Source organism: Hippoglossus hippoglossus, chromosome 7, assembly GCF_009819705.1.
Source record: "Hippoglossus hippoglossus isolate fHipHip1 chromosome 7, fHipHip1.pri, whole genome shotgun sequence".
Taxonomy (NCBI): Eukaryota; Metazoa; Chordata; class Actinopteri; order Pleuronectiformes; family Pleuronectidae; genus Hippoglossus; species Hippoglossus hippoglossus.
This window is the reverse complement of record NC_047157.1, coordinates 4,325,899-4,351,843: the sequence shown is the minus strand read 5'-3', so window position 1 is coordinate 4,351,843 and position 25,945 is coordinate 4,325,899. Positions and strand designations below refer to the sequence as shown.

Here is a 25,945-nt window from a genome sequence, read left to right as displayed (position 1 = left end):
CTGTGTGTTTTTATGTGGGCATCATTGTATCTGTTTTAACTCTGCAAACCCATAAATATATGAATTTGATAATTTTCATTATGTTATAATGATTTCACTGACTTGTTACTTTTGTTCATTTTTGTATTGCTTATAGTGGGACTGTTACCAAATCATGGCAAATAGTTCAGGACCTAATAGGGTGCTAGTTGAATTCTTCAGGGTATGCAGGGTCGGTATGAGAAGCTTATGCTTCAGCCTGCACCTATTCACTCAGTAATTAGTTTTTTTTCTTCTCTATTTATTTTTGTAAACTTATTGCTTTCCTTGTAGAAAAATGTTTTTGTGGACTTAAGTAAACTGAACTGAAGTGAAGGTCACAGTGATGGGACTGGAAGGTAAAGGGCTCTTATTTTGAAGTGGGAAAAGTCAGTGGCTGCGACTTTTATTTTGAAATGTGGTGTCGCCAGCTCTCCAGGCACACACACACACGCACACACACTCAGCGGTAGAGTTAGAGGTGGACAACACACACACACACACACGCAGTGTACAGCAGTTGCGCTGGAGCTGCTGTGACATCAGTCAGCATGAGAGGAGCTAAGTTTCCGGGCTGATCTGGGCTGTCGCATTCACAGACTGGACGTGAAGCCCCGGGACGTCGAGGAGTCGCGGGGGACACTGGACAGAAACAGCCGCTCTGACACGCGCGGTGCTCGGATACTCAGCAGCAGCAGTAGCGGCGGCGGCGCCAGGAGGACCAGGGCGAGTGTGTGAGGCGAGGCGGCGGGACCCGCTGCTAGCGAAACATGAACAAGAACCACCGAGTGCCGAGCAGCCGTTCACTCAGTGCCGTGGAGGTGAAGAGCAAGGTGCGTGCGGACTCTTCTTCATCACTTTATTCCACAGCCTCACTCTCCGCTGGCTCCGACTCTTCAGGCTAAATTAGCTGCTAAGTGGCTTGATGGCGAGTTATGATGTCGCACAAATGACCGACATACGAGCTCGAGCTTAACGAGCCTGCGCGGCTCCTGTCACTCCGGACTAGCTCTTGGTTGTTCGCCATATTTAAAACTTTGACGCCGACCGTGTGGTAGTTTTGATATCAGGTAGAAGTGATAAGTTTAAGCTAGCTAGGAAGTTTGAAGGTGGAGGTTATTGTCAGCTGACGCCACAGTGAGTCCGTGTCACCTGTCACAGCTCCCTCCTCCCCTGCTGTTTACCTCACTAATGCAGCGCCCCAGCCAAACCTGGCTGTTCTAAACCCGTCTGTCCTAAGTTCTAAACCCGTCTGTTCTAAGTTCTAAACCCGTCTGTACTAAGTTCTAAACCCGTCTGTACTAAGTTCTAAACCCGTCTGTTCTAAACCCTAAACCCGCCTGTTCTAAACCTGCCTGTTCTAAACCCTAAACCTTCCTGTTCTAAACCTGTCTGTTCTAAACCCTAAACCTGACTGTTCTAAACCCTTAACCTGCCTGTTCTAAACCCGCCTGTTCTAAACCCTAAACCTGCCTGTTCTAAACCCTAAACCCCTTGTCCTAAACCCTAATCCTGCCTGTTCTTAACCCGCCTGTTCTAAACCTGCCTGTTCTAAACCCTAAACCCCTTGTCCTAAACCCTAGACCTGCCTGTTCTAAACCCTAAACCCCTTGTCCTAAACCCTAAACCCGCCTGTTCTAAACCCGCCTGTTCTAAACCCGTCTGTTCGCAACCCGTCTGTCTAAACCCTAGACCTGCCTGTTCTAAACCCACCTGTTCTAAACCTGTCTGTACTAAACCTGCCTGTTCTAAACCTGTCTGTGCTACACTCGCCTGTTCTAAACCCATCTGTTCTAAACCCGCCTGTTCTAAACCCGCCTGTTCTAAACCCTAAACCTGCCTGTTCTAAACGTCCTGTTCTAAACCTGCCTGTACTAAATCTGTCTGTGCTACGATCGCCTGTTCTAAACCTTAAACCTGCCTGTTCTAAACGTCCTGTTCTAAACCTCCCTGTTCTAAACCTGTCTGTGCTACACTCGCCTGTTCTAAACCCATCTGTTCTAAACCCGCCTGTCCTAAACCCGCCTGTTCTAAACCCTAAACCTGCCTGTTCTAAACGTCCTGTTCTAAACCCGCCTGTTCTAAACCCTAAACCTGCCTGTTCTAAACGTCCTGTTCTAAACCTGCCTGTTCTAAACCTGTCTGTGCTACACTCGCCTGTTCTAAACCCATCTGTTCTAAACCCATCTGTTCTAAACCCGCCTGTTCTAAACCCTAAACCTGCCTGTTCTAAACGTCCTGTTCTAAACCTGCCTGTTCTAAACCCGTCTGTCCTAAACCCGTCTGTTCTAAACCCGTCTGTTCTAAACCCATCTGTTCTAAACCCATCTGTTCTAAACCCGTCTGTTCTAAACCCATCTGTTCTAAACCCATCTGTTCTAAACCTGACTGTTCTAAACCCGTCTGTTCTAAACCCGCTCTTTCTAAACCTGTTATTTTTGTTCACATGTGTGGTTGATATATATATAGGCAAATTTTGGGTGATTTACTTAATAAAGTTATTTTTTCATACATAACATGTCGGCTACTTCAGGGCTCTGCTAAGCAATCAACACAATCTTCAGACCCAAGTTCACAGCTTTTCAAAATACAGGCTCTGTGAACATTGTGCATTTACTTGGAAGACAAATTTCCTAAGAGGAAGTGATTCTATGACCGTTGTTGCCATGACGGCACCTGTGACTCCTGTGAACCAGTCGGATATGGTGAAATGAAAATAAACTAATAATCAAAACGATCCGGCTGCGATGTTGACCTGTGGTTTGACTCATTTGCAGACCACAGCTGTAGTTTATCCGAGGACATAGAAGAAGACACGTTCAACTCGGTCCACAGACTAAACGCACACTGCCCCGCCCCGCCCTCCCTGACTGCTTCAGATCACCGATCACATTTTTTATTATTATTGAACGTATTCAAATTGTACCAAATTTGATACTGGGCTATTACTAACACTCCTGCCAAATGTAAAGCTGATTAGATAAACAGTTCACAGGATATGTGTCCCACATTCGGACATACAGACGGGCAGTCATATGTAAAAATTTGTATGTAGATAATACTGAGTCTAAGTTTGAATTAAGTCTTTGTCTTAGCAGAACCCAGTGGGAAGGTTTCTCCACTCATGAGGCGTTCATGTCAAATTAGCCTGTTAAAAGCGACCTTCTGTGCAGGTGTCGTACGGCTCCCTCCGCCACAGGCAGCCTGCCTCCTGCCTGCAGCATGATGACACTCATGCTGAGGAGCGGGGCCCCTCAAGGCGCTGTTTGCTGCTACAAACTAGTATTTAGAGCTAGTTGTAGGTGTTGACAAACTGTGGCCTCTTTGTTTGCCCCCCCCCCCCCCCCCCCCTCCCACCACCACCACTTTACACCAAATAACTTCTTACTTTGCTCAGCTCCAGTCCTAGGTCTTTTTTAATGCTTTTGTCTTCTCATGCCCCAGACACAGGCCAGTGACCTGTTCGGCTTCCTAACCTATAATTAATATAATTTCTGCTCTGCCTTAATGGATACACTGACCAGTGTCCACAGTTGGCAGTGAATATGTATCATCTTTTGTCAGCGCTGGGCAACAGTAACCACAACACTTGGTGCTTATCAACACCACCAATGGGACAGTGTGCCAGCGATCAGGCATCCTGAGCAGCCATTGATCCAGTCAGATCACCACTGAATAAGATGTAACTCAAAAGCCAGCGAAGTGTTTTGTAGTAACACAAGTCTGTCATGTAACAACGTGCGTACCAAACATTCTGACAGGCAGCATTCTACAGTCGTGAACATGCTACATCCACAAGCATAGAAAGTCACAAAGTCTGCATGAATAATTCATCACATGTGGCATGTCAGAGTGTGTCCACGTGGAAGACAGACTCTTAACATGCTGCCAGTGCAGCGTAGTGTCTGCTCCTCAGTCACAGCCTTAAATCTCTGATTCTTTAAAGAGATGCTCCTTAATATTGCATGTATGCCTTTAACTAGAACTCACACAATTTTTTTTCTGGTTCTTAAATTAGACTATTTCTCTGTCTCTTTCATATTCATATGTGCTTTTGTTTGCACACTTGTCCTCATGTGGATATCCTTTTGTTCCATCCCAGTTTGGTGCAGAGTTTCGTCGGTTCTCTCTGGATCGGTCCAAGCCGGGCCGATTTGATGAGTTCTATGGCCTCCTGCAGCACGTACACCGCATCCCCAATGTGGACTTGTTGGTGGGCTACGCTGATGTGCACGGCGACCTGCTGCCCATCAACAACGATGACAACTACCACAAGGCCATCTCCACTGCCAGCCCTCTGCTCAGGCTGTTCCTGCAGAGGAAAGGTAAGCACAGAGGAAGTGCTTGAACAAAGAGGCCTAGTTTCCACTAACTGTCAGGTGGAATCTGCTTTTCTATGAAAATACAAAGGAAAGTCTTGTGTTGGCTTTGTAAATGCAGTTTAGAAAGACAGGATAGGTCCTTAAATAGAAAATATATTATTGTGCTTTTTGTTCTAGATTAATATAATAGATAAAAGTATTGTAGGATCATGTTACCTTTTCATTCGTAAGCATATTCCGTAAGAGTATTTTGTCCACATTGAGGTGTCATTGCAAACAAATGACTAAATCCCTTTGGTGTTGCCCTTCAGTCCCACATAGTTTAAGGTCAGCAACCTTGCAGAGACAATTTTACTGCAAGGGCAGGACAAAAAAGAAATCAGTAATATAAAGAGCAAGAGAGATAAATGAATGCTTTGCTGTTTCTTGGAATATTTTCAATTCTCTCTGAACACCCTTCATAAAACTCCCCTGGGGGCACTCAACCAGATAAGATGTCCTGTAGTTTAGCATGGCAATCACTCGGGAGGTGTGTTTTTTACTGTTTGCCTGCTGACTGATAGTTCTAGAAAAATGAGGGTTTAAAGTTCATTACATACACTTTCGGTTACAATACTCTCATTGTCTCTCACTTCCTCGCTGACTTATTACCAATTATTACTGCACTGATGGTCCTGCATGGTGTCATTCATCTGTTCAGGGGGTAGAAAAATGTTTTTTTTGCTGTAATTAATGCTCATAACTGAACTTAACTTGTCATTGTTTGCACATGCTTAGGGATTGCATGAACCTGTTTTTGTCAGAGTGCAAATATAATATTGTAACTGCTCTTTTTGATTTGAAGTGCATCCTAATTCATGAGTTTCTGAGTGTGACCTGTTGAATGCAGGGAGGACCCTAAGGTCTGCTGGCCGGGGCAGGGCGGGCTGCACAGTGTTGTGTTTAAGCCGCCTCCCTGTGCCATATGACCCTATAGAAGCTAAGCCACGTTGTCATGAGGAGATTAGTGGGGTCACTGTGTAGCGCTGCATGGGACCGTGTTTCAATTACATGCCCCAGACACTAGCCCCCATGCTGGGCTCACTGCTGCTCGCACACACACACAAATAACACGAAAACACATGTCATGCAGGCAAGCAGGCAAGCAGGCATCCCACATTAGTCATGCACTCACACGTGTGCCGCCTTCTAGAAAAGATAGAGCAAATCCTGGAGTCGCACACAAACACTAATGCAGCCACAACCCCCCCCCCCCCCCCCCCCCGGACCTATTGCCCTCAGACCCTGGTTTCCCTCCTGATTTGGCCAACCCCCCTTCAAGCACCATTTGGTCCGAGCTTAAAAGGCCCTACACTGTGCAGAGGCAGCAAATTGGCAGCTTATAGATCATTTATTATATATCTGCAGTTATTATCTCGTGATGACTCTGTTGTGTATTAAGGTAATGGCTTCTTTATGTCGGGGCCAAGTGAGCTGTGTCAGGCCAAGGGCCCACTCAGAACATGTTTAACACTGAGCACTAAGAGCTGTTTATCTGAATAGTATTTCACATCTTTAAATTCTGCTTTCTCTGGAACACGATGTGAGACTGACAGAAAAACAAATGATTTTGAGGTGGAGAAATTGTTTTTGTGATGATCGGTTTTGTCATGACCGTGTTTGTTGATATAGTGCTATCTGCACAGATGACTCCCCACCAAGAGGAGATGGTGTTTAATCAGGCAAGACAACAGCAAACTTGTTTGTTACCAGCAGCATAAGAGGAAGGTGATAAGGGACGGCCACACTAACCTGTGCAACCCTACCACACTTTTTAGCTGCTGACTGCTGAGTGATTCCGCCAAACCAGTTTGTGTTTAGTTCAACACAGTGATTCAGTTTTACAGTCACAAGCTGGATTATAATGCAATCGGACTACTATGTCCTTTAGAGACCATAAATGTCTTAGATGGCTGGTAGTCAGATGCAATTAGATTGGTTATTGTCGCAGTAGAGCAGGACTTGAGATGAGGCAGCAGTGTGGGCTAAAGTTTGTTCCTACTTGACTTCATAGAAAAGCCCAGTGGAGTCTAATTGCACAGATATCTGGGAAATGTGTTTGGAGGTAATAAAACCAAAGCTGCGTCTCTAGTCTCACTGATAATAAAAATGTATCTTTGAGACAGCCTCTGTTGACATGAGCTGCTTTCAGACCTGCCCTGAACTGGGCTGTAAGTGAGAATGTATACGTCTGAGTCAGTTGCTGCAGACATTATCTGGGAGATTATCAATAGGAGATTATCAATAGGAGATTATCCGGAGGATTCACTACGAACATGGGGGTGTTGATAACGTTTCTAACACGCAAAGGATGCAAAACAAGAAAAGAATACAAATATCTCAGGATGAAAAAGAGATGCCGTACATGTAGAGGACAACTACAAAGATCCCAACTTGGAAAGACAACATGGTCCAAGGGCTTTTGGTGATAAGGCCTGATGACTGTGTCTCTGTGTTTGCAAAACATGTGATCTCCACAGTGGAATTTACATGTTACATCCTGGTGCACCACCCCTCACCTGAACACTCTGGAGAATGTTCTGTAAAATGCGTCTGACCCGAGAATCTCCTGCTGCCTCCTTTACATAATAAAATGCAAATTCTGGACCAAGTCCACATCCCGTGTGAACAGTTAATGTCTGAAAACAGCTATGATGACAGTTCAGTCCATGTGCGTCATGTTATGTTATTTGTCTGGAAGACTATCCCAGGCTGTGTGTATCTTAAGATAGGTGCTCTGTGGGTTTTGTACATTCATTGGTGAGCAGGTGGTTAGGTGGATGGACAGAGGGATGGATATGTGGCTGTGAGTGTCTGTTGGTGTATTGTTATGGTCTTGGTCTTGAATAATGCCCACATTGTTGTTGTTTCTGCATCATTGCTACATTTCTGATCAGCCATTAGTGTTCCATTGTTCACTGCTGAAAAAGGGCCTAAGTGTTTGTGCTTGTGTGGACTCTGTCACTGCCAATCATTTCTAAACTTGCCATAGCACACACACAGCTACAACTCAACTATAAGCCCTGCCCTCCGTGCGTGAACAATGTGTCGATGGCTATTGAGCTGGCAGTGAGGTGTCCACTGTTTACTGGTTGTCATGGCAGCTCTGAAGAGGCCTGTTCATAGGTGGATTAACAGTGTTGGAGTCTCTTTAAGGCTGATGAGAGCTGCAAAGCATGCTGGGAGCAGGGCCGCTAGCATTCAGACTTGAAAACACAAGTGGTCTGTCTGAGCTGTCTTGCTACAGCTTTATTTGTCATTTCAGTGTGTTGATATTCTCACAGAGCTACAGCTGATTGAATAGTATAGTAGTATGTGTGTCAGACTAACTACAGAAACTCTTAGTCCATAAACACAATGATAATCAATAAATCTGAATTCATACCCACTCCAGGCAGCACTTTATCATTCACTGATCGCTGTTCAGAGCCATTTCCTGGTTCACACTGTTTTTGCTACGCTCAGTGTAAATGGAGAACATGGTGTTCATTAGTCAGCTGCCGAAGACAAAACTGTAGTGTTGTTTTGTCAATGACTGCTGTTTTAAATCCTGACAAATGCAGCTGTTTCACATCTGGCCTTTTGCTAATCAGCTAGTCGGCCGTCCTAACATCTTGTCTTCCACATTGCTTTCGTTTGGAGTATTGTGATAATAACATACTTTGCTTTTAAGTACATTATAAACAAAAACTGATCTTCAAAACACCATCACAGTGGGTTAAAAACTTTAAAAAATATATATAATAATCCAGTAATTTATTAAAGGTATATTGAGATTAAAGCCCAGTAAATATTGGCTTTTTAAAGCCACTAATAATATCAATATTGACATATAAAAAAAAAAACACTATATAATGGTGAATCTGCTTCCAGATAACCTCAGACACAGTTTGTTATTCCTGTACTGCATTTTCTTCTTACTAGTTGGCTGATTTGTAGTGATACCATAGTTATTTATTACTTATCATCTATTGTTAATAGAATCCCTGTTGCTTATGTAAAGTAAGCCTTAAACTAATACATATTTAGTCATATAGATATATTCTCTCAGTGTTTTAGATGAGAGATTTGTTGACTGAAGGTTGGTAAAAGGTTCAGGTCTGAGGCGTTTTTTTTTTTTTTTTAGAGGTCTACAATTCAATCAAAGTTAGGGTTGGTAAATTGTTTCTGAAACAGTTTTTATCTTATTTTTCCAAATCCTCTTTGCATCTTGATAGCCAACAATATTAGCACAAGATCCGTGTCTGTGGCCCTCGCAGGAAAGGAATAAACGCAACCAATCATTTAATTTGGTCCAAATGAAACGGTTGGTCGCAGAGCAGAGAGATGATAGCCAGAAGTTAGCAGAAAAGTTGGCTTCTAGCAGTTTTTGGGATGTGGGATGTATCAGGAGCATTTAGTAGCCTGGATTACCAACCCTAGATTTAATTAGCTTTGGATCTCAGGAGACAGAAAAGACCCTTCTGAACATTCTTAGTGCAATCTTTTTTGTTCATATATTTAAGCAGAGCCCAATGGAATGCAGGTTTACCACAGAAAATGGCTTTCTTGCTGAACAACAGGATACTTGTTTGAAGTGTGGTTTTGACAAGCAGCCAGGGTAATGTGGAGTGCATTTTGTCACCACTGGTATGATATATATACAGTGACAGTGTAGAGATAGTCTAGCACCTCTGTTCCACACAACTGCAACTGCAATAGTTGGTCTGTCTGCTTAATTAGCGCTCCAGCTCTGGCTGACATGTTATAACTGCCACAAATATTCCAAGATTGATGTGATAATCTTTGCAGTGTGTGGTCCATGTGTTTCACATATCTTTGTGTATTTGTACATACAGTAGACAGTAAAACATTGTATTGGTTTGCAAGAAAGTTTCAGTAGAAATGTATTGTTGTTTTTCTGATATTTTAGTTGGCTACATAGGCCTGTTGAGAAATGTTGAATGTCATATTCCAGTTGAAGTTTCTGATACAACCAAAGCCGACATCAGGGAAACTGTTGGTCACGCCCGAGTTTGTAAATGATTGACTGTTCACATGGTTGTCATAGGAGATTTTCCTCAGTTCAAGAGACTCCCATGTTTACCTGTATCAGTCGTCCAGAACATTCTTTGAGTTTGCACAAACACAACATACACAGAGTTTCCAGGTCTTCATCCATGTAGCAGTTTCTCTTTCGGTCTCTCTCAGGGAGTCAGTTTGTTTGGTGACATTTTCTATTTGCTTGCGCGGTTTCGGTGTCTTCACCCTTCACTAGAGGGGAAAGGTATGGAGGGGGACAGGAATGCTTTTATTTGCATATCCCTGCAGGGACTGTCTTGGTAATTAGTCACCAGCACATGAGTCATTCGTCCACAGAAAAGGAAATGTACACAACAGTCTACCCACCCTGCAAAGTAAGCAGTAGAGCAGGATAACGTGTGATAAACAATGTACTGAACAAAGTCTGTGAAGTCATGGAGGGGAGAGATGGTGTAGCTGTGTAGTGACAAGGATGGGGTGAGTGTGACAGTCACAGTGAGCCACATGAAACAAAGGGAGACATGGTGGACAAAGTGTTTCAAGTGTAAAAAAGAAAGCATGAAGTCAGAATGAGTATGGAAGGGGAGATCTATAGAGATGATGAAGGGATTAATGCAAGAGAGACAAAGTGCTGGTTTTAGAGCTGGTTAAGTTTAAGAGCATGATCTGTGAAAATAATAATCAGCCATCCCTCCCGTGGATCTCAAGTTGTCCACAGAGCACAGATTATTCCCTGGGATGCAGTATGTAATGAGAGAGGGAAGGATGAATTCATAGCACCGGTGGAGGAATGTGTGGAGGAGGAACATATCTTCGGCCTAATAAGAGAGATGGAAGGATGAAAGAGAGAGGGAGGGTAAACGGTATTAAAGAGGGAGTAATGTATAAGTCATTGTTTAGGCAAGGCATGTAATTAGAGATGTGGGGAAAGGAGAGGGACTAGTGTAAGTGTGATAGGAATGCAACGAGAGAGAGAGAGAGAGAGAGAGAGAGAGAGAGAGAGAGAGAGAGAGAGAGAGAGAGAGAGAGAGAGAGAGAGAGAGAGAGAGAGAGAGAGAGAGAGAGAGAGAGAGAGAGAGAGAGAGAGAGAGAGAGAGAGGTATTAGTGAGGGAGGAATGCAGAATGAGGCCCAAGCTGGGGAGGGTGGGAGAGAGAGAGAAATGGAGGGAGGGGGCCTTTTTTTGGTGGAATGTGGTCAGTCTCTGATCACGTCTGCTGGCTAGATTAGACAGGACAACAGGCCAGACTGGACTACAGAGCCGGGCTCAGTCAACAAGGGGTACAGATGGATAGAGAAAGTGAAGGAGAACAGGTGAAACGAGAGAGAGCGCACAGCCTTGCTCTCTCTGCCCTTTGAAACCTGGCTCGATAAGACTTAATACAGGCTGTAACAAGATGGAGGGAGAGCGGCTTAGATGGAAGGGGGGAAACGGTGGTGGCCCACGCGCTCTGTCAAAGAATCTGTCCGAATTTCTCAGTTCAGTTGGTTTGGGAAGATGAATGGATAGAGGAGGGAGGGAAGGAAATGGACTTTGGAAATTAACTTTACCAGCTTGGAAGTCAAATACATGCACGTCATAAATGTGAGCTGATATGTTGTTGCTGCTGGAGAAAGCCTCAGACTGTGTCAAGAGTTGAAACAAAGACACTTGTTTTAGTGCTCGGCACTGGTTTTGAGCAGGGATAGTGGCTTTTCTCAGCAAAGATATGAATGTGTAGTCATTATTTGTGTCTAAAAATGAAAATCATGGATGTGAACTGAAATGAAGATCAGCAGTTTATTCCCATTCTAAGAATTGGTGGCAGTAATGAGGAAAATCACATTTTAGACCTCAGTAATAATGTGTGCCATCTTTTTATTTTGACTTGCAGGCAGTATTTCGTGCCGAGCTTTAATTAAAAAGAAACATTCTTTCTGTTGTTTTTGTCCCTTGGGCTGTGTGCTACAGCGATACTGATATGAAGCTTGATAACTGATATGCTTATCTGTGAATTTCTTTCAGCACGCCATTCTGGCTTATTTACCCTGGATGGCTACATATGAGCAGACTAGCAGGCTCTGACATGCTGCTCCCAAACACTGTTGCTTAACTTCTGCCACTGTTTTTACTTAATTTTCTCCTCATCCTACTACATTCTACACTCTGAAATAAAATGATGTTCACATACCTGTATGTAATGTGAGAAGGTTATTGATTGTTGTGATTGTTTCCTATCCATCCTTCCTGTAATAAGATCTCTTCCTAATGATTTCAATGGATGTGTTTGCCATCTCAGTAATTACCAAGGTCAAATTCTGAGTTATGAATCAGGGTAATTTAAACTAAGATCATGATACAATCTAGGGCTGGGTGATAAAACGATAACGATAATTAACGCGATAGAACTTTTCCTTGATAGAAATTGAAGACGTGGTCAATAGAACATCAATAGAACTCATTCCATCAATGTTTTGACAGACAACAAGAACAGCCAATGATAATGATAATAGCGCCGCGCCAAACCAATCATGTTGCTCGAATAGGACCAGGACAGACACACAAAAAAGGTCTGGTCGTCCTGTGTCAGAGTCTGTCAGAGTCTGTCAGAGTCTGCTTCCTCCTCACTCCTCTGACCTGCGCTCACTCTACACTTTAACAATAAACACCAGCACTGATCAAAAGTTTGATTCGATCTAGAGTTTATGAGGCACACGTTTAAACCTGCTACACAACACGAGACGTAACGTGATGCGCACATTCAGGACATCAGGGTTAAAGTGACTGGAACGATTCAGAGTCATAATCCGACATCATTGATTAATAACTGAATACATGTGATTATCAGTTCGTCTGAAGAGGGACAGAGACAAACACACACACACACTCCTGCAGACAGAATGTCCTTCCACAGATTTTGACGCAACGCTGTGTTTTAACTTTATTGTTGCAGAAGAAGCGACACCCCGTTTATCCAGGAACATAAATATGAATTCAGCAGGTTTTTATAAAGATCAGTTCTAAGTGTGAGTGATTAGAAAACATCAAAGTAGCAGAGTCACTTGTTGACCTGCGCAGAGTAATCCACCTCAGTGCAGTGGCGAAGATATATATCCATATCGACTGATATTTTTTCCGTATCGCCCAGCCCTAGATACAAAAGCCGTGTCCCAATTCAGTGGCTGCCTCCTTTGGAGGATGCGGTCTACACTGTCCATGAAGGAGGCAGTCTCTGTGGGCCGTATAGACTGCAAAGGCCAAACTGAAATGAGACGGTCTGATCTACAGAGGATTTTCATGGTTACAGAGCTGCAGAAGGACACAACGTGAAAGCTTTAATGCCCCTTGTTTTTTTACAATATATTTGTAACATTAGTTGCTTAGTTTAAGTAGTAGTGAGATAAGCTTTGACACAATTACTCTTCAAATGCAGGCTCCAAAGGATGCAGCCCCTGAGTTGAGACCTTCCTATTGTCAATTGGACTCAACCTTATTTGAAATATGCACAGATTCGTAGTCATCTCACAGCAGACATTTTGACCAGTCACAGTAAGAAAAGCACAGATGACAATAACAACGACCGCTCCTTTGTTTTCAAGTATAGCAGAAAGTCATGTCAATGTGACAGTGGAACAGTATGCAGTTTATCAGGACTGGGAAACAAAGCGGAGTCCAGTCATCATAACCTACATCTATGCTTTCTGTGAAAAAGGCAGAATCTGATGAAGAAACCTGTTTTATACCTTGATCCCACTGGTGTATTTTTGGAAATATTTTCATTGTGTCACCTACTGTGCATTCAGCTCAGTGTTTACTTTGACAGTGTGAAATTACCTTATTTGCCAGATCTAACTAGGTGGCTGTGTTGTTTTCCAGAGTCAGAAGCTGATGTCAGCAGTACCCATGCCTGTCCTCCCAGAGTAGTCCTTATACAGACACATGAGTGACAGGCTTGTGAGGCTAGACTTGGGTTCCCCCACTCCACGTGGCTGCTCCTCCCTCCCTTCCTCTCCTCCATCCTCCCCAATATCTCCTCCTTCATGTCCCTTCTCCTCCTGGAGGCTAGCCACAGCACGGCTATGTAAAAGGCTCGGTTTATCAGACCCAGATCTCGCCACCACACCCATGACTCCACCTGCTTCATGTAACACTGTACTGAAATCTACATCCTCCCCACTGGACCTGCCCCTGTCACCTACCTTTCCCTGTCCCAAGCTCAAATCCAGCCTCAGCCCCAGGCATATCCCTGCTCCTAGGTACCCTGAGTCCACACACCAGCTGTAGTCCTGCCACTACCAGCTCCGTTTCCATGCCCCATGCTGACTATTAGCAGCATGATTCAGCACCTCATCAACTCCATACTTGTCCTACCAGTCCCAGTTGTGGTCATCAACTTATTGTCCCAGACAAACTCTTGTTCCCACATGCTGGCCTCAAAGGACCATTGAGTCCTGTGTTTGATTTAGCTGTGGTAGCATCTTTAAAAATCCCAGCATTGGGAGGACAGACAGAGAGAACAGTTCAAGGGAAGAGAGGGATAACAGAGGCTGAAATCTGCAAGACCAAGAGGGACAGACAGAGGTGGAGATGCAGAAAACTCATGCTGAGGGATGTACCAGAGTGACTGCAGGACAGATATGAGTAAAGCTACAGAGGAGAGAAAGAGTGGAAGGTGACAAGGAATTGCAGAGGAGGGAGAGAGGTGTCTATGTCAGCACAAAAGAGTTGCATCATACCGCAGTGACGAGATACAAACATGCACACAGGGAAAGTGTTGTAGACAAGCAAATGAAATGTGTTAAATCTGCATTGATGTGCTAATTCTACATCAGATACTGCTAAATTATAGCTGGGTTCCCTGCAGTGTAGATTTTAGTTTCTTTATTTCCTGATAAATGACTCGTGCCATGACAGAGTAATAAAGCAGGACTGATGAGTGTAATAGAGAATTCATGAGTGAGATTATATGAAGAGGCCTGAAAAAGGCTAATGTCTATGACCAGACTCTTTTTAATTATGGATTTAACAAGTAATTCTTCAAATTGTCAGTTCAAGGCTTTGTCTATGTCTCCGCCTCTGCCTCTACAGCATCTCCCTTTCCCAGACACCGGACTTATATTGGTACACTGTATAGACTGCGTGTCTTTTTTTTTTCTTGGTGTCCCTATTCCGTCCTTCTCTCCTTCCTCAGCACTCTCCCTTTGACATCACTCCTTCCATTTCTTTCTCTTGCTCCTATCAGCAGCAACAAGGCACTTTTATCTGGGCTGTGCCAGGGAGGTATGTTCACTACACCAGGAATAGTAACCCTCCGGGAATGTACTCCTTTGAAAGTTTTTTTTTTAATCACCTCCTCCCTCTCTCTTTTCCTTTCCTTTCCTCTCTCTCTCTCTCTCTCTCTCTCTCTCTCTCTCTCTCTCTCTCTCTCTCTCTCTCTCTCTCTCTGTCCGCTGTGTGTATTTGCTGTGTTTCTCTCTCTCCTGCCTGTTTCACATCTTTAGTTTTCCTCCACCGCTGGTTTTTCTCTCTGCACAAGTTCACACTGACAGACACACACACCCTGTACACTCCCCCTCTCCTCCCCCTCTTGTATCGTTCTGTGTCAGGAACACCCTGGCACCGGCCATGTGGTGAACATCCGAGCTTGTCATCAACAAACCTGACTGTTTCCAGAACACTACACACTTAAACTGCTCGTCTTTCGTCTGTGTTTTTGTTCCTTTGATTGTTGAGACTGGTTTTGTTTCAATACTGCAGACTGCTTTCATTGACAGCATTAGTTTTTTGGTTTTAAGAATTTAAAAGTTGTTAAATTAGCTGCGGAACCTTTTATGCATTTGTATCGTGTTTTACTAGTTTTCCTCCATAGATAAGTTATGTGACCTTGTTCATAATGTTTCGTCTGCCACTGTTCTCACTTGTAATTACCCAGGCACAGTAGTAGCCACAGTAGTGGTGAGTTGTTGTGTCATATAATAAAATATTGTACTTTTTCATTTTTCCTACCAGTAGTAGTTGTAATACAAATCGTAGTAGTCATAGTTCTCTTTTGACAGTCACAGTGCTCAGTCCGGATGATGTTGTTTTACCCTGACACAGTATCAGGTTTCCCTAACACAGCCCCTGAACAAGTACCAGGAAGTCATGGATATATGGTGTTGTCGTCAGGAGTCATTATATTACAGTGAAACCCAGTGCTTGTCATCCTGTATCATCATAATTGTAACACAGTGTAACCAGAGGACAAGTGGGTGTAATGATAAAGTGCTACTAGAAAAGGGTGTGACCCAAGTAAAAAAAAAAGAAGCATATTTTCCATAATTTCTTTTGGTCAAGATAAGCAGTTCCGGACCGAGATTGGTGGTGTAAAAAGCTGGGGCGTGTTCTGAATGCCTGCACATTCCACTTATTCTGAGCTATTGACACTGGCTCTTTAAAAGCCAAAGTCCACAGTTTGAGCATGATGCATCCAGAGTGTGTGAAGAACCGAGCACCGAGGGAGATGATGTGTTCAACCAATCCATGCCAGTTCACACACAAGTAGTTGCCTCTCCTTAGGCAGAGTTGCATTAGTCCCTTCAATGTCAGGAAGGAGATGCATTAGTTGTTCACCCCGTGTGTGTGTGTGTGTGTGTGTGTGTGTGTGTGTGTGTGTGTGTGTGTGTGTGTGTGTGTGTGTGTGTGTGTGTGTGTGTGTGTGTGTGTGTGTGTGTGTGTGTGTGTGTGTGTGTGTGTGTGTGTGTGTGTAAAGTTACATACTACAGAGAAGAATGACAAGGCAATTCCTTGTGTGTCCTCACTTGTGACGTTGTGTTGCTGGGTTGTCATTTTCTCCTCTGTTACTTCGCTTCCTCTGCTCCTCACTGACTCCATTCAGCGTGGGAAATAGCAAAGCAGTCATTGCATAGCTGGGATACCTAACCTGTGCAGAGCCATGGCAAGTGTAGTTACCCTTTATCTTCTAGGTTTGTGAATAATTCCTTAAGTATGAAGATTGTGATACACCTCTGTCATAGCAATTGACATATATTTATGTAACATATTCACATGGGGGAAGTGAAATGTTCACTGACAAATTCTTCACGTTTAAATGGATTTGTTGCAAACGCCAGCTATGTGATGAATACCCTCTTAAATCTGGACATTTTACAGTTTTCTATCACCTTCTGTCATAGTTGACCTCTGATTGTTTTAATTAATTATTATCTAAAGCAGCCGCATACCTGTACACTCATTAGCTGCAGTATGTTAACCATTGGTCCAGCAGCTTCGTCAGTGGCTCATGTTGAGATGTTTCTGTCTTGTAGCCAAGGTCAGATTGTCAGGTGAAAAGTGCTGTCTTGACCTAAAAGGTTGATATTGATAAGAACTAAAGCTACTGTCACCAGAGATGTCTGTATTGTTGTGAACGTGTCTGAGCGGAGAATCTCCTTCTGCGTTTTTCATGTGTGAAAGACAAACTCTGGTGAAAGTCCCGAACCAATTCTCCGGACATCCTCCAGAGGTTGTGTTTGTAAACAGCTTAACATGGTTCCAAAGCCTATAGTGGCATATCTCCACATGTCCCTTTTAGAGAAGCTGAAAGCATCTATGCATATCACAAATGCAAGTTATAATCGGCCCTAAATGACCAAGGTAAGTTGGTGGTAACAGGCAGTCTGATTTAAAAACCCAGACAGACTTTAGAATGATTTCAAATCAAATGTTGTAGCTACGTGACGACAGCCTTGAGAGAATGGATGAACGGGCAAATACCAGTATCTTAAACCAACTGCTGGTTGTTTATGATGATATAACATGAAATCTGTCCAGGTTTTTAAACATTTGGCGCCAGTTTGATTTAATGATGTAGAACATCCCACTAAACAAGCAGGGTTTTTTTTCTGTTCGCTACTTGTGCAACAGGCCTCCACACTAACCTCTGTGAGATCAGTCCCAGGACCATCCCAAAGATTTTGTCCCAACATTTGGAAAATAGGAAATTACCTTTTTAGATGACTGGTCTGATAATGAAGTCTGTGGTGTTTCTAAATACAGAACAACCATTTATAGGTCATCAAGTTTCCTATTTTACATACAATATGCACTCAAAGCACACAAGAGTATTGTGCAAAGATTTTTATGTCTGCATCACTGGGACAGTGGGGTAGTGTTATTCTCAAAAGAAATGGAAGCAAAAGATGGTAATTTGTCCTTTAACAAATGAGGAACTGTGTATGTGTTTGTTTGTATTGTGATTTGCCGATAGGTCTTTGTAGCCAATTAGACTGAGAGCTTGGCTTGTTTGCGGCTAATGAGCTGTAATGTAGCGATGGTGTTTTCAGGGTATTAGGTTTCTCTCATCATCATCACTAACCACAGATAAACCTTATAGATACCATGTGCGTGCGTGTGTGTGTGTGTGTGTTTTCAAATGAACGCTGGCTTGTGTGGGCTTGCAGATGCTTGCAAATGTTGTTTCTGTGTGTGGGTACACACACTGTAGTCAAGAAGCTGCAAGCTGATACCATTTGACGCTAGAGCAGCATCTCCTGGCCATGTGTGTGTGCACCTGTTTGTGGCCCTAAGGGACCATTACATACAACTATAACCCTATACCTTCATACGCTCGAGATGGAGGGATGGTTCAGATGAAAAGAAGACTAGAGCGAGTGACATGACATGTGTAGGGTTGCCTCCTCCTGTGCATGACTGCACCGCAAGAGCACCCTTTGTGTCAACGCTGGAAGAAGGCATGTGTGTGTCCACGTGTTGTGAGCCATCCACCTGTATGCCCTTTATGCTCCTTTTTATGGCCAGGTTTGTTTGCATGTAGAAAGAACAGTGACAGCGATTGAGTGATTTAAACACATGTTTCAGCGTTTTGGCGTCATGGAACCTCATGAAAGTTCTGTTGCTATATTTTCCTCATATGTAGTTGTCGCCCATACCAAGGTCAGGACTTGAAAAGATCTAGCAAATGTGTATACACTAGACTCGTGCCTCATGGGAACTGAAATGCGAAACTGCTCAGGACAATCGATCCTTTGTTTTGTTTTTAGGAATGGAGGGGGGAGTGGTGGGGTGCGTACCCGTCAGAACCTGAGAGCTGGACTCTTTATCAGCCACCTGAGTGGACATTTTACTAGATTACACATACACACACACACACACACACACACACACAGAAGAGGGACAGAGAAATAGGAACGTTTTCAGTGTAAGACTGCCAGAGCTTTATTTATAGAGCACTTTCATCTAATAATGGAGATTTCAAAGTGCTGTAAAGGCGAGGAAGTTAAAAATAACATCAGAAACAAGACAAAAACTTGAGTTGATCAGGCTGAGACCAGCATAAAAATAAATTGAAAGTCATGTTAATGTTTAGCTGCTGATATTATGCTGGTTAACTATTAGAGAACCAAGGTCCAGTTTTCCCTCCCTTACTTGTCCAGCCCTTGGCCTAGTGTTAATATGAGCCACACTGGGTTAAAGTCTAGAGTAGCATGACAGTGTTGACACTCCCAGTGCAAAATCTACATAACATGCATAGTTCAGTGGCATCTCAGTGACTCATGCAGCTAAGATATGACCATAATATTCAAGGATCAAGGATCTTTACTATCGCTATGGGGGTAATTTGTTGTACGGTCAGCAGTCAACCACACAATCATCTGACAAACAGTAAAGAATGGACAATAAATACAACATAAAACTCACACAGAGTTATTTAAAATGCAAATAGCAGCTGGGACAAGTGCGTTTCTCAGTCTGTTGTTCCTGCATACTGGCAGATTGTATCTGCAGCAACTTCAAAACCTTGAACAGGGAACAGGCTGGGATCAGGAGTAGTTTAACATTTGAGAATTTGCTCATTCGCTTTCTTGCTGAGAGGTGGATGAGAAGATTGGTACCACTCTTGTTTCTGTGTTGAAGATTTTCATTTGAATAAATGTCTGCTAAATCCCTATTGACAAATGAGGTAACACAATATTGATAGAGCCTTTAACCACTGATTACAAGTATAACAATATTTACAGTATTACACATTGAGTGTCTGAAGTGATATTTTCACAAGAAATGTTGTATGAAGTTACTGCTGATGCAAACCAAACATTTCCTACTGCTGCAGCTTCACATTAAAATCATTTAACTCACTTTTATTATGTCAAACGTTTCCAGTTTCTGTCACTGTGGCCTCAAGTTCCCAGACTCATGCTGTGTGCAGCATAAAATCAGATCACTGTTGTTCTGAATGATGGACAATTATTGCCTGACTTCTTTATTATAACAACAATAAATTGAAGTCTGTGACCTGTGGCATTAAACTAAATTGTATTCATTACCACCAGTAATTACAGGTTTGGCCAATTCAGCTGAGACTAAAATCTTTCTCACCTTAAAATGAAGCTACAGCCAGGAGATGGTTACATGGACATAACCAATGGGAAAATGGCTCACTTGTGTCTGTCCACAGCTCACATAATAAACTCACGTAATGGACGCAACCAATCATTTCATTCAGTCCAAATGAAATAAAGATGGTCAGTATACCTGTCAATAACTGACCTGCCTGCCTGTGCGCATCTTGCACCTGCTCTTACTGTGCATGACAGGCGTCTTCAGCCAGAGATACATAAACCACTGAAGCAGAGACAACAGCCAGATGTTTATGATTGAATCACAGAAAAGTCGTCTTGGCGGATGTCAGTCAGTGCTTTGTCATGTGTTTGGGGGTGTAGCTTTGATGAGAGGACTGATGGGAGGAGTTTCGGTTGCATTTCAAGTCTAGTCTGCTCTTACTAGCTTTTCAAGGATTACCAACCCTAGCTTTAATTAGTAATCTTAAGAGGTTCTTCTATGTAGGACAGAGCCAGGCCAGCTGTTTCCCTCTGCCTCCAGTCAATACTAGCTGTAGCTTACTGGATCCTGGTTGTATCTTCACATTCAATGGACAGATATGATCATTATCTAGCTCACACACACAAAACTAATGACAATAATCATTTTCTCCAACTTTCAGACTAGTCCTTTAAAAGTTGTAGCTTAGTGACAGGATTGAGCCTTATGTCCTTTTATTTAGTAGGAACGTCATCATTATAAAAAATGCATCCTGAGATTAAAAGGATTCACACCAAACATATGCTCATTAAATCAATAAAACAGCATCCCTGTACACCCTGTGCACCTGCGAGGCTGTGCGCAGCATATGGAGTCTAATTTGTGGGCCGCAGCACGACTGAGTGCTGATGAAGGAGTGGAGCTGAGCGCCTGTTTGGCTGCTGTGGCATTTTGCATCAGAACGACCTGAGGGTAGTTGTGGGGATCAGCGTCTTGTGTGTGTTTAACACAGGCACCCTGCAGTGACACCTCAGGCTCAGAGCTGTTCTATCGCAAAACATTATTCATTCTCCTGAAACGACATGATGCAACAGAATGTCAGCCTGAATAATGACTTCATGTTTAATGAGCCCAGCTTGAAATTAATGGAAAATTAACCAGCTTTTGTTAATATCTTCTTTTGTTTTTCTCTTCTTCTTCTTCCTGCCAACCTTCCCCCTTTTGTCTTCCTCTTCTCTATCTCTACTTCCTCTATCTTGTTATTTTGCAGAGGAAGCTGATTACACAACCTTTGGTACCAACTCGCTGACCAGGAAGAAAAACACTGTGCTTTCTGCGGTTCTTCTACGGCCTGACACCAACAGGAAAAAACCACCTGTCATCATCAGCCTCCCTAAGGACTTTCGCCCTGTGTCCTCCATCATCGATGTGGACATCCTCCCTGAGACGCACCGACGTGTACGCCTCTACAAGCATGGCCAGGAAAAACCATTGGGCTTCTACATCCGTGATGGTTCCAGCGTACGGGTCACTCCACAGGGCCTGGAGAAGGTGCCGGGGATATTCATCTCTCGCATGGTGCCTGGTGGGCTGGCGGAGAGCACCGGCCTGCTAGCAGTCAACGATGAGGTGCTGGAAGTGAACGGTATTGAGGTGGCGGGGAAGTCTCTGGACCAGGTGACGGACATGATGATTGCCAACAGCCACAACCTCATCATCACCGTGAAGCCTGCTAACCAGCGGAACAATGTTGTTCGCAGTGGAGGAGGAGGCGCCACGTCTGGTAGCTCAGGACGCTCATCAGACAGCGGGGCCAGTTACTATGGCTACTCATCACACGGCGGTGCTGCGGCCTCCATGCCGTCACACATCATCCAGAACTTCCCTGTCGGGGAGCTGGAGAGCGACGAGGACGACGAGGACCTGGTGATCGAGGCGGGAGGCGAGGCCGAGCCAATCAGACGCTCCCCTTCCAACTACAGCATGCCCTCGCTGCCTCGGTATGAGCCGCACCTCAACCTCCGCACTACCACCAACTCCGCTTCTGCTCATTCCATCAATGCCAATGGGACCCTGCCAGCCAGCGGCAGCAGTGGATCACTTAGCTACGCCAACGCCACTTCGACCACGCCATCCCCAGACAGAGCAATGGAGAGGCGGAGCTTGGAGGAAGATGGCACTGTTATAACTCTGTAGACATTCACACACTAAACACTGGAAACAAACACAAATACTTCCACACACATTTGGGGGAGTCATGGACCGGCAGTTCAGACACAGGTTCCATCGTACAGTGACTGTATCTGAGAAGCACAATGATGTGAATTGTTTTGACATCCCAGCATGTACACAACAAACACTGCACCCTATACCTTGCACTTCTACATGCCAATAATCACGCATGTGTGCCAGAGTGGTGACCGGCCCCCATCCCAAGTTCTTCAGGCACAAAATTGTCTCAGACAGAAGTGAAAGAAAAAGTGTAGTTTGGTTCTCCACTACCCTCCACTTTATTTTTTTAACCACTAGAAGCACTTGTTTTTAACCCAATACTGTATTTCTGCTGAATTTCCACTAGAGGGCAGAGATGAGACATTGTCATCAAACCATTTATAGACAATCTGGTACTGTTTTGTTTTTTTGCCTTGTCTCCCCACACCTCCACCACTGTACTACGTCCCCCAGGTGACCACAGCACCCACATTGCTCAACAGCTGTGGTACTTTCAACAGAATTCTATTCTACTACAACAATTGACCAGTAGCTGAGACCTGCAATAAAACTTTTTAGTTTTTGTTAGAGGGCGAACGACCTACAAACAAAAACAAGTCTGGGCTCTTTGTGTTGGTTCAGATGCTTTTTTTAAAAACACAATTTTTAGCTGTTTTTCCTCTTTATCTGCTGTGTTAATGACTGAAAGGTTGATGATTTTTAATAATTATTATTCTTCCCATAAACATTAGGCCTGTATCTTTATATGATTTGCATATTTTGTTTATGTAATTTTTTTTGAATACATGATAGGGCTGTCACTTTTTCTAAAATTCAAGTCGAACCAATACGATATGACCCCCCCGCACAAGTCAGATGAGGACGAACACTTCACATGGTGTGGTGTCTCCTCCGCTGCCTCACTCGGGTGGAGAGCAAACAGGTGGGTCAACAGATTGCGTGGTACAAAGTTTACAAACAGCCTCTCCTCTGTTCATTACTTTGCCGTGATGCAGAACCTAAAATACTTTCACAAGCAGCTTCTCAGATGCTTTGGTGTCGTGAGTGTCCACTCAAGACGGCTTTACTTGCTAGCGTTCCTCCATTTTTGTAGCAAAACAACGCAATCGTCTGATGCGCTTCTAGACTGGATGATTTGAAATGTCATTAAAGGTCAAATATTAACTTCTCTTCCGCGTTGGAATTTAAGTTTTGATTTTGAATATAAAGTGACAGCCCTAACATATTATTGTATCTCACAGGTTACGACATAGACCATATTCCATCTGTTTCACGTCACTCACGTAAAATTGCTTCTCCCTGGGAATGGGACATGTTAGAAGTAATATCCTTAATCTTGCACTCCCTCTCCTTTCCATGACAAGGGCTATTTCCCCTGCTGCATGTCTACAAATGAGAAAATGTGAATGTGATTTAAATTTGTTTCTGTTTGTTTGTTTGTTTGTTCTCTCCCCCTCGGTTCTGTCTGGGCCACAACACGATATATCTTATCTCAGTGCTGTACAGTATATTCATCTCTGTCTATCTACAGGCCCTGAGTTCACTTGGATGTGTCCTGAGTCATTCACATATGAAAAGTGATCTCTCCAGTGTTTCTGCACCGTTTCCTTTGTGTATCATCGTTCTCATTGAACTCAATTAACGTCACTCTATGAGCGAATGTTTGATGTTGACTCTGGGCCTAAATTTCACATCGATAGTTGGGCTGTAACACTTTTAACAAACACAACCACAGAAATGAGTTGAAGGGACTGGTACACACACACACAGTGACAGTAGAGAAACTGCCTGTATCTCAAAGTAAAGCCCGGTTGAGTCACATTGAAACAAACACACATGCAGGTACACTGGGCACAGACTGATTCACTTTCTTTGTTTGTCGAAGGTGAGGCTGGTCTGCTGAAAGTACTGCATGTCTTTTTAATGCAATACTGTTTTCATAAACCTTTCTCAAACACCATGTTTGAAAATCCCTGTGACCTTCAAGGCAAATTTCAGATTTTGGGAGCTGTAGAAATTTGATTGACTTGACTCCATTTGCAGAATTTTAGGTCGCAGAGTTGATCTGAATCCACCAACAAACTTTCACATGGCATTAAATTGTATGTGAGGGATTTATTGGTCCTTGAATCCAAATTAATTTGCTGCTGACATTACTTCTTGTTTGAGAAGCGGCTCCACAACACTTCATATTCATTACCGTTGCATACGGCTGTTCACTGCCTCTCTGAAGTCAAAGCAGATGGTCTTTTTATTAGCATTTGCTGTCCTGTAATAGGTGATATCTTTAACATTATTGCTCATTAAAACATTGTTGACGCCCAACATTAGCCATTTTCAGACAACTCTGGAGAATGTCTGCACAGCAGGGTCCGGAGTTTCTCTGCAGTTTGCCTTTCACACATGGAGAATGGCACAGTAGTTTCTCTGCTCAGACGCGTTCACAACAACACAGGAATCTCCGGAGCGTTCAGGTGATGAGTGATGCTGAGGCAGGATGTAACGTTTGCTGCAGCGATCACGTGCTTTGTTTACAGCACATCAACACCGACGTTGTCTTATCACCAAAAGCTCTCATGACATCTCTGTCGGTGTCTTCTACATGAATGGCACTTATGCAAAAATACAATGTTGTGAAACCGTCATCAAACACCTACTCAATTGTGGTGAATCCTGCGGACGATATCCTGCTGTTTTCTCACATGGGTTCAATCGGACACTATGCAGACTTTTTACTCGGGGGGCTGGCTGGATGGATAAAGTCCGGAGCCTGTCACTTGCACATTTGTGTTCTCACCTACAGCCCCTCCGGAGAATGACAGGAGATTATCTGGAGTTCGGTGAATGTCTGAAAATCGGCAATGTCTCTGTCCGTAAGGTCTATTGGTTTCATCTGAGCCAATACTCACTTGTAATAACCATATAGTCAATACCACACCATTTCTCATTTTTATTTTCTGGTTATTATTCAAATCACTGAGCCTCTCACAGTAAATATATATATGTATATGACTGGAAACCAACACACAGGACATGTATGTGCATCCGCCATTGTATTTCACGCTATATGTACAAGGTACTGTTTTTTTGGCCTTTTTTTATAGTCGCGCTGGTGATGGTTAGGTTCTGGCTTCTTTCACTCCCGACATCAAGCACAGTGATGAATGGTACTCTTGAAAGGAAGGTTTTTTAAAAATCAATGTTAATTTATTTTCTTTATCTCTTTACCACAGGACACTGGGATTGTAACCATGGCGGCATTTGTTATTTATTCTCTAATGTGTTTTGCATATCCTCTGTTCACATTGTACGACTTTATTTTATATATTGATTGTTTTGGTTGTACATCTCATGGTACAGTAGATGATATTGCCCATTAGGAGACGATTTTAATCGCTGATTTCCCTGTTCCTCCTGAAGCAAGAGGAGAATCCGTGCAAGACATGACACTATTATTTTTATTTTTCCAAACTGTGAATTATCATTATTATTTTGTGGGAGAAAAGAAACCGTTGTGTCGGTACAATTTTAAAAGAGGCGACTTGTTCTTTGCTTTTGAGTCTTTACTTTTTTTTTAAGTGATTGAGCAATGATTTTTTCTTTGCTAGCCAGATAAATCCTATGGTATAGATTTATAATGAAGATTGTCAGTATTTTCATATCGATGCTATATATGATGATGATGTACATTTTTATCACGTTTAATGAAAACTGTTTTAAGATTCAACTGGAGACTAATGATTAAATAGATGTACACCTGTAATTTCTGATTTAAGGAGCTGGATAAAATAAAGTCGTGTAGCAACCCTCAGTGTTTGGTGTGATTGTTGAGATACTACTGTACCTGCCCTCCTCCTTTTTCTCCTTCTTCGCCTCCTTCTTCTCTTTCTTTTCCTCCTCCATCTTCTTGTCCTTCTCCTCCTTCCCGACCATCTCCTTCTCCTCCTACTTTGTCCTCTCTGGAGTTTTACGGCAGCTTGCATCCAGTGTTGCATCACTTCCACCTTCTTGAT

The 25,945-nt window shown here is 43.2% G+C and overlaps 1 protein-coding gene across 1 annotated transcript; it reads left to right on the top strand.

Moving 5' to 3' along the window:
* The first annotated feature begins 441 nt into the window (after positions 1 to 441).
* On the top strand, positions 442 to 25,743 carry pard6b (par-6 partitioning defective 6 homolog beta (C. elegans)). The gene is made up of 3 exons (XM_034591311.1): positions 442 to 851; positions 4,121 to 4,343; positions 20,971 to 25,743. Exons 1-3 carry the CDS (start codon positions 789 to 791, stop codon positions 21,894 to 21,896), a joined length of 1,212 nt encoding a protein of 403 aa, XP_034447202.1. The 5' UTR covers positions 442 to 788; the 3' UTR covers positions 21,897 to 25,743.
* The last annotated feature ends 202 nt before the right edge of the window (positions 25,744 to 25,945 follow it).

Coding starts and splice junctions, on each gene's coding strand:
- pard6b (XM_034591311.1), top strand. CDS start 789: ATGAACAAGAACCACCGAGTGCCGAGCAGCCGTTCACTCAGTGCCGTG. Junction 852..4,120: donor CCGTGGAGGTGAAGAGCAAG/GTGCGTGCGGAC, acceptor GTTCCATCCCAG/TTTGGTGCAGAGTTTCGTCG. Junction 4,344..20,970: donor GCTGTTCCTGCAGAGGAAAG/GTAAGCACAGAG, acceptor GTTATTTTGCAG/AGGAAGCTGATTACACAACC.